This window comes from Ursus maritimus, unplaced genomic scaffold (genome assembly GCF_017311325.1).
Source record: "Ursus maritimus isolate PB19 unplaced genomic scaffold, ASM1731132v1 scaffold_20, whole genome shotgun sequence".
In the NCBI taxonomy this organism is placed as follows: Eukaryota; Metazoa; Chordata; class Mammalia; order Carnivora; family Ursidae; genus Ursus; species Ursus maritimus.
In genome coordinates this window covers 9,787,281-9,800,903 of record NW_024424453.1, presented here as the reverse complement: position 1 = coordinate 9,800,903, position 13,623 = coordinate 9,787,281, and the positions used below count along the sequence as shown (strand labels likewise).

The 13,623-nt window shown below is 38.5% G+C and overlaps 1 protein-coding gene across 1 annotated transcript in view; it reads right to left on the bottom strand.

Moving 5' to 3' along the window:
• PLCH1 (phospholipase C eta 1) overlaps positions 1-13,623 on the bottom strand; it is a 234,211-nt gene that overhangs the window by 79,152 nt on the left and 141,436 nt on the right. The window contains exons 3-4 of the mRNA XM_040636649.1: positions 10,572-10,718; positions 8,159-8,402 (exon numbers count right to left, since the gene is read on the bottom strand). Coding sequence (XP_040492583.1) covers positions 8,159-8,402; positions 10,572-10,718 — 391 coding nt within the window. The remainder of the gene's footprint in view (positions 1-8,158; positions 8,403-10,571; positions 10,719-13,623) is intronic.

The window sequence follows — 13,623 nt, the reverse complement described above, 5'->3', positions numbered from 1 at the left end:
CTCCTGTGACACGAAAGTGGCTACAGGCAGCACAGAAATTGATTGGCATGGTTATGTTCCAATAAAATTGTATTTATGGGGGTGCCTGGGTGGCTCAGTCGTTAGGCGTCTGCCTTCGGCTCAGGGTGTGATCCCAGCGTTCTGGGATCGAGCCCCACATCGGGCTCCTCCGCTGGGAGCCTGCTTCTTCCTCTCCCACTCCCCCTGCTTGGGTTCCCTCTCTCGCTGCCTGTCTCTCTCTGTCAAATTAATAAATAAAATCTTTTTAAAAAATTGTATTTATGGACACTGAAACTTGAGTTTCATCTGATTTTCATAATTTCACAAATATTCCTCCTCTTCTGACTTTACTCAGCCACTGAAAACCAATTCCTAGATCAGGAGCACGTACAAAAAAGGTGATAGGCCAGATGTGCCCTATCAGCTGCAGGTTGCAGGGTTCCTGGTTCATAGGGAAGGTGTGTATACCTTCGTTCACAACACCCACAAGGGACTGCCTAAAGTCTTCTAGAGGTAACAATTTCCCTTGCAGGGTCAAGAGATAAGGTGGGGAAATCATGGAGGATAACGGACTGATGGAGAAAAACGGTGAGGCTTGCAGACTAGAGCCACTGAGATTTCAGACTTTATCTGAATAGGAAAGCAAAAAATTTGTCAGTCCTTACCTCTCTTTAGCAATAAAAATAGTAGCTATTATTTATAAGTGCTTAATATGTATTTAATAACAGTGTTTTAAGCATTCTTTGTATATCAACTCATTTGCTTTTCACACAACTACATAAGGCACACACTATGATTAACATCATCATCATGGGACAGACAGACTCTGAGGCAAAAAAGTTTAAGTGACCTATCCAAAGTTACACAGTACACAGCAGATTTGGGGCTGAATGCCAGGTAGTGCAATGCTAGTCGGAGTCCTTAAACACGATACTATATTGCTTATAATAGATACGAGTACCGCATCTACTGCCATGAAACAGCCATATTGCAGAAATAACTTGAATTACATGTTACACTGGATGGATTTGTTTCATACAGCCACTTAAGAGGCATTATTCTCAGTACTCATTCACAGTTGAAAGTTTCAGGACTCTCTGAAATGTAATAATAATGAACATCCCAAAGCTGTTCTCCTCAACTAATGTAATTAAATGTATGCCCAATCAAGGATGCTATTCTGTTATTAAAATATTACCTAAAACCCTATCAAATTCTGACAAATCTGTATGAGAATCGTTCCCTGGTTCAATATAACTTTCCCTATTTTTGACATGAGCTTCTTCTTTATTATTCATTAATTTCCTCTTTCCTTTTCTCTCCTCACTGACATAAGCATCTACTGTTTCTATATTTCTTGTAAAATTGTTCCCTGTGCAGTTCTAGGGTACACTTGCTTTCCAGGTAGCATATTTTCAGAACGGGAAATCCCTCTGCTGTCAACCTGGTGAATTCAAACATGAAAACTTTCTACTGCCAGTAAACATGGACAAACAAAACCAGATTCAAAAAGCAATTGGCCTAGCTGGTGTAAATTCATATTAGAATATTGTAACTTTAGGATGTTAAATGTAATGCCCACGATAGCCATAAAGAAAACAGCTATAAATTATACATAAAAGGACATGAGAAAGTAATTTAAAATTTCTCTACAAAAAAAAAAAAATCAACTAAACAAAAAAAGTAATGCAGGAAACAAAAGGGAAAAAAGTATAAGGCATATAGAAAGCAAATAGCACAATGATAAAAGTCAGTCCCTCGTTATCAGTAAGTACTTTAAATGTAAATGGATTAAACTATCCAATCAAAAGACAGAGATTGGCAGAATGGATAAAAACACAAGACCCAACTATAAGAGACTCAATTAAAATCCAAAAAACGTGGACAGATTGAGAGTGAAATGATGGAAAAATATATTCCACGCAAATAGTTACTAAAAGAGAACAGAGGTGGCTCTAATATCAGACCAAATAAACTTTAAATCAAAAAAAGTTTTTAAAAGATAAATAGGGACATCGTATATTGATAAAAGGTTCAAGGATATAACAATTATAACAATGACACATCTGATAACAAATCAAAATATATGCAACAAAAACTAACAGAATTGAAGGGAGATGTAGACAGTTCTACATAATAGCTGGAGAATTCAATACCCCACTCGCAATATGGATAGAACAACCAGATGGAAGATAAGGGAACAGAGAATGTAAACAACACAATAAACCAATTAGACCTAACAGACATGAACAGAACACTCTATCCAAAAACAGCATACACATTCTTCTCAAGTGCAGATGGAACATTTTCCAGGATAGATCATATTTTAGGCCATAAATTAAGCCTCCAAACTTTAAAACATAGATATCATTCAAAGTATCTTCTTTGACCACAATGGGATGAAGTTAGAAACTAATAACAAGGAAAACTAGAAAATTCACAAAATTATGGAAATTAAGCAGCACACTCTTAAACAACCAATGGATCAAAGAAGAAATCATAAAGGAAATTAGAAAACACGTGAAGATGAACAAAAATGAAACACAACATACTAAACTTATACAATGAGAGCAGTGCTAAAGGGGAAATTTATAGCTATAAATGCTTCCATTCAAACAAAAAGAAAGAGAATACACCTGAGGCTAATATAACATTGCATGTCAACTATACTTTGATTAAAAAATAAATAATATTTTAAAATAATGACTAAAAATAAAATTCAGGAAAGATCTCAAATTAACCATCAACTTTACAACTTAAAGAACTAGAAAAAAAGAAGACAAACTAAATCCAAAGCCAGCAGAAAAGGAAGAAAATGAGAAAGATTAGAGGAAAGAGCAATGAAATAAAGATAGAAAAACAACAGAGAAAAATCAATGAAACCAAAAGTAGGTTCTTTGAAAAGATCAACAACATTAACAAACCTTTAGCTAGCTGGATTAACAAAAAAAGAGAAAGGATTCAAATTACTAAAATCAAAAACAAAAGTGAGAACATTACTACCAATTCTACAGAAATAAAAAGGATTTTAAGAGAGTGCTATGAAAAATTGCATGCTAACAAACTGGATAACCTAAATGAAATGGACAAATCCTAGAAACACAAAACCTCCAGAAACTAAATCACAAAGAAAATAAAATGTGAATAGATCTATAACCAGTAAGAAGCTTGAATCAGTAACCAAAAATCTCTTAACAAAGAAAATTCAATATTTGATAAACTGGATAGTTCCACTGAATTCTACCAAACATTAAAAGAACTAACACCAATCCTTCTCAAAAAATTGAAAAGGGAACACTTCCTAACTCATTCTATGAGGCCAGCATTACCCTGATACCAAACCCAGACAAAGATACACAAGAAAAAAAAAAGGAGGGGGGGGTGCCTGGGTGGCTGAGTCAGTCAAGTGCCTGCCTTTGGCTCATGTCATGATCCCAGGGTCCTGGAATCAAGCCTCGCATGGGCTCCCTGCTTGGTGGCAAGTCTGCTTCTCACTCTGCTTCTCCCCCCGCCCCCACTCCTGCTTGTGCTCTCTCATACTCTTTCTCAAATAAATAAATAAAATCTTAAAAAAAAAAAAAGTAGTGCAAAAAGCCTCAACAAGATACTTGCAAATAAAATTCAGCAGTATATTAAAAGAATTATACACTTTGACCAAGTGGGATTTATTCCTGGAATATACAGATGGTTCAACATATGAGAACAGATCAGTGTATTATACCACATCAACATAATGAAAGAAGAAAACCACGTGATCACCTCAACTGATACAGAAAAGCATCTGACAAAATTCAACACCTTTTTATGATAAAAACACTCAACACAATAATAAAAGAAAACTGCCTCCACACAATAAAAGCCACGTATAAAAAAAACACAGTACATATCATATTCGATAGTGAAAGACTGAAAACTTTTTCTCTATAATCAGGAACAAGGCAAGGGTGCCAGCTTTCACCACGTTTACTCAACACAGTACTAAGTTTTAGCTAGAGCAATTACGAAGGAAGGAAGGAAGGAAGGAAGGAAGGAAGGAAGGAAGGAAGGAAGGAAGGAAGGGAGGGAAGGAGGAAGGAAGGAAAGGGGGGAAGGAGAGAGAGAGGGAGGGAGGAAAAGGCATCTAAATTAGAAAGAAGTAAAATTATCTGTTTGCAGATGACATGATCTTATATACAGAAAATCTTAAAGACTCCTTTAAAAAGCTGTTAGAATACGGGCGCCTGGGTGGTGCAGTCGTTAAGTGTCTGCCTTCGGCTCAGGGAGTGATCCCAGCGTTCTGGGATCGAGTCCCACATTAGGCTCCTCCGCTGGGAGCCTGCTTCTTCCTCTCCCACTCCCCCTGCTTGTGTTCCCTCTCTCATTGGCTGTCTCTCTCTCTGTCAAATAAATAAATAAAATCTTTAAAAAAAAAAGCTGTTAGAATAAGTGAATTCAGCAAAGTAGCAGGACACGAAGTCAACACAAAAATTGGCTGCATTTCTATATATGAGTATTAACAATCTGAGAAGGAATTTACAAAAACAATTCCATTTCCAATCTCATCAAAATAACAAAATACTTAGGAATTAATAAAAGAGGTCAAAAACTTGCTCAATGACAACTACAGAACGTTGCTGAAAGAAATTAAAGAAGACATAACTAAATGAAATCCACATTCATGGATTGGAAGACAATTCAGTTAAAATGTCATTATTACCCAAAGCAATCTACAGATTCAATGCAATTTCTACCCAAATCCCAATGATGTTATCTGCGGAAATAGAAAAATCCTTCCTAAAATTCATATGGAATATCAAGGAACTCTGAATAGCCAAAGCATCTTCAAAAAGAACAAAATTGGAAGACTCACACTTCCTGATTTCAAAACTTATCTTGAAGCTACAGCAATCAAAACAGTGTTGTATTAGCGTGAAGACAAACATAAACCAATAGGACAAAATAGCCCAGAAATAAACCCTCATATCTATGGTCAAATGATTTTTGACAAGGCCGCCAAGACCATTTTATGAAAAAAAGACAGTCTTTTCAAACACTGATGGGCCTGGAAAACTTGGATATCGACATGCCAAAGAATGAAGTTGGACCATTACCTAATACCATCCACAAAAATTAATTCAAATAGATCAAGGACATAAAAGTAAGACCTAAAACAATAAAACTCTTAACAGAAAACAGAATAAAATCTTCACAGCATAGGATTTGGCAATGATTTCTTGGGTAGGACATTAAAGCACAGGTGACAAAAGAAAAAACAAATTGTACTTCATGAAAATTTAAAAATATTGTGCACCAAGGATACTATCAATAAGGTAAAAAGACCAAAAGACTGGAAGAAAACATTTGCAAATTGTGTAACTAATAAGGGATTAATATACCAAACTCTTAAAATTCAACCACAGAAAAACAGACAACCCAATTCAAAAATGGGTCAGGAGAGATAAGGGTGTGCATCAAATTGTTAACATCAGTAACCTTGCAGGAGATGGTGCAAAATTCATAGACAGGGATAAAGATGATTGATCTTTTCTTTATGCAGCTCTGTATTCTTTTGGCTTACTGCAATGAGCATGCATTTCTCACGTAACCAGAAAGATCTAATAAAGGGGTAAATTTTGCCACCATTTAGAAAAAACAACAATACGTCCATTGCTCTTACTGGTCATCTTCAGGGCTTATGAAAGGCATTTATATAAGTGGCTAAAAGCTCTGGAACATTTTGAACTTGTCCTAGTTAACCAGGTGAGGTTAGCAACTTCTAGAATTGATTGTCTTGCCCCTACAACAATTTTCCTTCCTTCTTCCTTGTTGAAGAACCTCGGTTTTGCTCAGGTATCCAAGAACCATGTGCTCCAATGGAGGCAGAAGGTAAATCTTGATGGGCCTTAGTACAGCCATCCCCAAAGTATAATCCAAAGGGTCCCCATAACCATGAGGTCCCCCCTTTTCCAACTATTTATCTGTGTGAGGCTAAATTTCCTCATGCATTTCCACCAAAACAATACAACATATAGATTGAATGCAGAAGCAGATAGGAAAATACATGTGTTCTATTCAGACAGACATTAAAGAGACTTGTAAAAGAGGAAAGCAACACTACTCTTTCTCATTAATTTGTTTTGAAAATAGTTTTCATAAAAATATGTTAACATGTCAGTTTATTATAATTTTAAGTATAATTTAAAATATACAAATATTTCTTTTAATTCTCAGATTTAATTTCTAATACGACAGTATCAATAGATGAAACCCACATAATCAAAAACTTCAGTTTCTAAGAGTGCAAGAGTCCCGAGCTCCAATTATGTTCATTGCTTTCTCTTGCTGAAGACTGTTTTAGGAATGGGTCTATATTGAAAAAATTTGCTTTGCTCTTAAAAAAAAAGGCTTGTGAGAAGAAACTATGATCCCTCGGAGCCCGGCTGTGTTTGGAGCTGGTACCCGAAGGAGTTACACCTCTGTCTGACCAAGGGGCAGCGCTGAAGGACCACACCCACAGGCTGAGCCTGGCAGGACCCAGGTCTCCGAGGACATCACTGAGCCACTGATTAACCAACCCTTGAACGGCACCATCTCACATCTTCTGTCCATGGAAAATGAATATTCTTTTAGTTCGGGACCCTGTTAGTGCGGTTCCGTGGCTTATACCAGAAAGAAATTTTATTCAGTATTTTTGTTTGTTTTTTTACCAAATGTTGAGGAGTTAAGAATTAAATTAACAGAACAAAGCACAGAAAGTTAGTCTCTATGTTTGTGTTTTGTTCACTTATGAATCCCAGGTGCATTTATCTGCATGCTGTGAATATTGATGAAAACATCATGGCTCATCAGCTCAGACCTTCACCCTGTCAAAATTCCTTTCATGGGCTGAATATTTCCACTCCGCTCAAACAATACTCTGGGTGAGGAATTATAACTAGAGCAGCACAAATTTAACACTACTCTGGGGGAAAAAATTAGGGCATCCATTCCAATGACAGCAAGGAAGTAGTCCCATTCCCTTCACAGACAGAGGCACATGTATTTTAAGAGCATTCAAAATGTGAAAAAAGGGGCACGTAGGTGGCTCAGGTCATGATCCCAGGGTCCTGGGATCGAGTCTGACATCAGGCTCCCTGCTCAGCGGGGAGCCTGCTTCCCCCTCTGCCTGCCGCTCCCCCGGCTTGCGCTCTCTTTCTCTCTCAAAAATAAATAAACAAAATCTTAAAAAAAAAAAAAAAGTGAAAAAGGGAACCAAAGCAGTCAACAACTCTATCGCCTTCACTTTACAGATAAGGAAACTGAGGCCAGAAAGGCCATGTTACATGACCAGCTCAATATCTGCAGAAGAGGTACCTTCAGACCAAGCATGTTAATGATTTATCTTGTCAGTACTACAGACCTCAAGAATGGGCTTCATCAAGGAGACTCAGATGAGTCCCTAGTCTCTTGAACAAGTTAGAGAAGGTAAATGGTATGAAGTAAAAAATAAGTTCCCCTTCCATATCAACCAGTTTCCAAACTATAAATTAAAAAGAGAGAGAAAAAGCAGGAAGGAGCTTAGGGACGCCTGGGTGGCGCAGTCGTTAAGCGTCTGCCTTCGGCTCAGGGCGTGATCCCAGCATTCTGGGATCGAGTCCCACATCAGGCTCCTCCACTGGGAGCCTGCTTCTTTCTCTCCCACTTCCCCTGCTTGTGTTCCCTCTCTCGCTGGCTATCTGTGTCAAATAAATAAATAAAATTAAAAAAAAAAAAAAAGGAAGGAGCTTAATACCTCGTATGTAATTAGAACTCAAAAAGTACTTGTTAAACTAAACTGATTTGATCACAAAGCAGGATTTTCTCTAATGCAAATAAACACCTCCCCAGCTACCTCATCTCTCTTAGGAGACTTTAGGCTGCATTTGGAGACCTCTCAGATTGTGGAGCTAAATTCAATCTCCTTCCAAGAAGCCTGCGCCTGAGTCCCCGCAAGCTTGTTTCTCTATGTTCTATTTTCACGTACTTGGGGTGAGAGGGAGGAGGGGCAGAAAGGTGCTAGCGGTAAAGAAAGAGAAAGAAAGGAAAGCAGCTTTAAGCCTCAAAATTATAGGAAAAAAAACACAGTCTAATACACACACACACACACACACACACACACACACACACAGAGAGCTCGGAATTAACATTCTAGGGAGGATATTGGTCGTGCGTCCTCTGCCGCTTGGCAAGGGAATCTTCATCACTGATGCCAGCCATCAGGTACTTGAGGCCTGTGATCCAGGTGCGGGCCTCCTCGGGGTTGGAGGTGATGAGATCCAGAGACTCCATGTGATTGCCATGGTAGATGGTGAAGCAGCAGCTGGGATCAAAGTGCCCTTCAGCTTGTCTGTGGAATATTTCAGACTGCCGGCCTTCGGTGACTTTGTAAATGGAGTCAATAAGTACTGAGAGGAGAGTAAAACACGCAGTTACGTGGCAGGTGAAGACATGTATAATGGGTTAAGAAAAAAAGAGCAAAATCATTCTAAATTTTAAAAATCAGTATCAACAGGGACGCCTGGGTGGCTCAGTCAGTTGAGCATCTGACTCTTGGTCTCGGCTCAGGTCATGATCTCAGGGGTCATAAGATCGAGCCCGGCAGTGGGCTCCGCGCTCAGCAGGGAATCTCTGCCCGCAGAGTTTTGCCTTCTGCTGCGCCCCACACTCGCACACACTCTCCCTCTCTCTCTCAAATAGATAAATAAATCTTAAAAAAAAATGAACAAATTCACTCTCTGTGAATTGTGGTATTAAGTTCAAATGTGAAATGCAAGCCCTATCATCTCCTGCTAGGAACCTTCTCCACATACCACTTTAATTTCCTGGGCAGCCTGGACAATGCCTTCCCAGGCACTGAGCTGGACATGTTGAAATTTATGATAGGAAGAGTGATCTACACATCAGGGCAAAAAGACTGGTAAGAAGGAGACTATGAATATACCAAATTTATAGCTTACATATTTGCACGGGGAAAACATACAAAGACCTAGAACCAACTTTGGAGTTATGCATAAGACGACAGTTAAAAATCGGAAGGGAAAAAACATTTGGTGGTAACTGAGTAGCTAGCTGAATGTGATTGGCATTTCCCGAAAGAACACTAGGATGGTGAAGGTCGAGCAGGGCTTAGAGAGGTAGAGAGGAATAAGGTGCTATCCCAGAAGAAAAAGCATAAAATACAGAAACATGAGGTCCACTCCAGGGATGTTAAATAGGCCACTTATGCGAGACTGGACAGCTCAATAGAGAGTGATGGGAGAGAAATCTGGAAAGGTAGGTAGAGGCTAGATCACAGAGAGCCTGGAATAAGAGACCAGAGAGGAGCATCACTGAAGTGATGGAACAACACTGCAGATTCGGATCAGAGAAGCACTAGCAGGGATGATTACTTTAGATTAAAATAGTACTTTTTTATCTGTTTGCTTGCTTGTTTTTAAGCATGAATCAGAAGTGTTGCAATCTTATTGATTACCTCTATACATCATCTTCTCCTCCACTCTGCCTTCATGGCAATTTTTACCATGATTTTCTTCTGGTATCTACTCATTCCCCACATGATTCACAGAGAAACAAGCCAAGGCCCACCCCAGGGCAAGTTTTGGTGAGTCTAAGCCATTGGGGTGGCCCCATTCCTATTTCTTATGATTGACGTGGTGTGGGAATATAATTCAGCTCTTACCAAGGAGACATGGGGCAGTCTGCTTTGAGAGAAAATTCTGGAAAGGGGTTCCTCTCTCCTAAAAAGGAAGCACCATGTTGCTGCTGTCTTGACTACAGGCCAACACACAAGGGACTAAGCCAAGAGTCCTGAGGAAAACCAAGCTAGAGACTCAATGTCCCACACCTGGATCTACCAATCTCTGAGTTTCTTGTTATGTGACATGATATATTTATTTTTCATGTAAGTCTAATTTAGTCAAAGTCTTCTGCTGCTTGAAGATGAAAGCATCTTAACAGACAAAAGCAGAAGAAACTAGCAAAATGAACATTGGTTAGAAGACCTCAGAAAGGTGAAAAGACCATAGACCAGGGAGGTTCCTATAACAACAGGAAGGAAGGAGACGAGAGCCATTACACAGGACCCAACACCAACTTTGTGCTGAATGTACGAAGTGTGGGAGAGAGACTTTAAGTAGGGGTCAGATCAAAGCTCTTTTGCTTGATTATCATTAAAAGTTAACTCACTAATCAGATAGCTGTGCTCAGAATATGGCAATACACTTTTAAGTCCATTGGATTTATAATATCCTTCACCTTTTATAAAAAAAATAAATAAATAAAAGGCCTCAGGCTATAAAACCTCATATCCTGACTAAAAAAAATATCATGTCTCCACCACAGGGGAAATATTAACATTTACAGGATTCATGGACAAGAAAACTTTTATGGACTGAAGTTCCCAAGGAATTAAAAAGGCAAAAAGGGCCATTACTTATTCAGCCTGTCCTCATCCTTTAGCAACTGACCCCAAAACTTACAAAAATATCAAGGTTTCATAGATCTAAAGCTTCCACAGAGCCCAGCAAATATAACCCACGTGTTACTGTACCAAGGCAAGCAAAGGTTGGTCTTACTTTTTGCCTTCTCACTCTTCCTAGAGGGTCTCCACCGGAGGCGGGTCCGATGCTCATCCAGGTAGAAGAGCCGGACTAGCCCTTTGGTCCCACGTTTCAGTTTGATCATCTGCGTCCCGGACTGCATCACACTCATGCATCTTTCAACTGCAAAAGAGATTAGAGCACGTTCAGCTGTTACACAGTACACATGCAGACTGATGTTCAAAAAATCTACTGTCGGGGCGCCTGGCTGGCTCAGTCGTTAAGCATCTGCCTTCGGCCTAGGGCGTGATCCCAGGGTCCTGGGCTCGAGCCCCGCATCAGGCTCCCTGCTCCGCTGGGAGCCTGCTTCTTCCTCTCCCACTCTGCCTGCTTGTGTTCCCTCTCTCGCTGGCTGTGTCTCTGTCAAATACATAAATAAAATCTTTAAAGAAAAAGAAAAAAAGAAAATCTACTATCAAATAAAACCTTGGATTCACCCCCAAAGATTCCAAGGACCAGAAGACAAAGTTGGGAAAGGTAATCTGGAAAGTCATTGAGGTACTGATTCACCAGTCTTAAGCCAGTAAAAAGTCTTCCTGATTGAAATAAAATTCTACTCCCAGATAAACACTGCATTAATGTTACAAAGGGCCATCTTTTGTTCTAACTGGCAACATACTTTTTGGTATGAGATTGGTCATTTGATGCTTGGATTTATGTTCAGAAAGCATTTCTCAGACTTCATAGTAAATCTTTTGAATTTTTATATAGTCAGTTATAAAAACATCTTATGATAATCCTTTCAAATGCAGTCAACAAAAACAAGATTGACAAAATGTTAACAATTTTTGAAGTTAGATAATGGTTACTTATGGGTTCAAATTATTATATTTTTGTGTATATTTGAAAATAGAATAAATACAAAATATTTAAATAAATATGAAAATAAATATCATTTTTTAAATGTGATCAGAAAAAAAATAACTTTTTCACAATTCAACATAAAACATTTGTTGATTAATGAAATAAACTGCTAAGATTTTCCACCTAGAAGAATAACTTAGTGATTGAATTCAGGTAAGGTCCAAATCTCTCATTGTCCAAGTTAAAACTATCATTTACATTCCCTCTGCTTTGGGAGGAACCTTGTTAGAAGTGGGCATCTGTTAGTGTTGCCTATTTCCCCTTTTTTGGTAACTGGAAATACTCCTTTCCCATTTCATGGGTTTTTGGTGGCCTATCAATCATCCCAACTAAGAAATGGGCACCTGAATGACTTAAGCTAAGAGCAAATGTGACTCCCTTCCAAAGAACACAAATCCTGAGCTGAGCATGGAAAGGAAACAGAACGGAGCCATTTCAACGGCCAAAACTCGGCCTGGCCACCCGAAGATTTCATAGTTGTTACAGTTATCCTTGACGCTGACATTTCGCCCTTGATTCTACAAGTTATTCAATACTCTTCCAATTACTTTCTTATTATATTAGCCAGAGATAGCTTTTATTTCACCAACCAATACACAAGCACATATACAACCACTAGAGCACTAGAAACATCCGGCTTTGAGTACCTATCTTATCACACAGTATGCTGTTAGAAACAAATAAAAGAAACACAGAAAATAAACTCCAGCAACATGAGACTTCAGCTTTTTTGACTATGTATCTTGTCTTTACCAATAGAGATAACGTGATCTTAAAGCTTAACATTATATGTGCAGGGTTCTGGCTAAAAGCAACTTCAACATAACCAACTTTCACTCTTTCCTGCGTAAAGAGCTTTTTCTTCTCCAAAGAAATCAAGGAGGAACTGCATAAAATTAAGTATGGTTTTAGGATTTGATATTGCAAGGAAAGTGAAGTGTAGGTTGCTCCTTCTCATTTTATCTATCAAATATCCAAAAGTCATAAAAATAGTGCTTAAGAAAACAAACACACAAATTTAAAATATTTACTTCGAAGCACAGAGCAAAATCTGAGATTCGGTTTCACACACATCAGTAGTCACCCACTACTGAGCATCATTCGTTTAGGTTACAAAAGCCCCAGATTTGAATTCTTGGCAGCCACACTGACCATCTCACACCAGTAATTAGAGGGAGAACAGAGAGTGTCAGTGTATCGAGATAAAATCATCAAGTCAAACCAACAATGCCGAAACTCCTAGAAAAACCTGAGAACTTGACTGATCACTGATAATAATAGGTCACATCAGGGCTCCTGGCTGGCTCAGTTGGTAGAGCGTGTGACTCTTGATCTCAGGGTCATAAGTTCAAGCCCCATGTTGGGTGTAGAGATAACTTAAAAATAAAAATCTTAAAAACATTAATAATTAAAAATATATAATAATGATAGATCACATCAATAAACAGATATTCACAAAGCAACTCCTTGTTCCAGGCACAAAGCAGAGAACAAGGAGACTTTGTCTTTGACTTAAAGAGGTTAACTTTAAGAGAATAAAACATCTGTTTATTAATCATTTATTAATGGTAGTTTAGAGCGGTCAAGAACACAGAATCTGAATCTAGACAGCCTGGGATAGAATTCCAGATCTGCCACCTAACTAGCTGTATGACTTTGGGCAAGTTACCTAATCCCTGTGTGTGTCCATTTCCTTATCTATAAAACAAGGAGAAAAATCTTGAAATGTTGTTGAGGATTGAATGAGTCAATTCATGTAAAGTACTGAAAACAGTGCCTGGCATATCATAAACACTATAAATGGTAGCTAGTATTATGGTTTTATTGTTGAAAACTTTAAAAATAAATGCCAAGTCAAAAGTAAAGACAAAAATACTATGGGATTCCATAGAGAAAGGAGAATACAGTGGGCTAGAACGCAGAGAAGTGTGGTAATAACATAGTATCGGATGCTTGGGGACAGGAAAGAGTGGAGGTATGCTCAGAGGATAGGGAACGATGGGTCTCCAACTTCGGGAAAATGACTCAAAAGGAAAATGATGGGACATAAGGATCCAAGGGCTGTAGGAAGTTGGGGACGTTGGTAGAATAAGATCTTCATCCATTGGCATAAGAGATTCACTAGACATTTCTGAGCAAAGAATTGGGGGGATTAAAAAAAAAA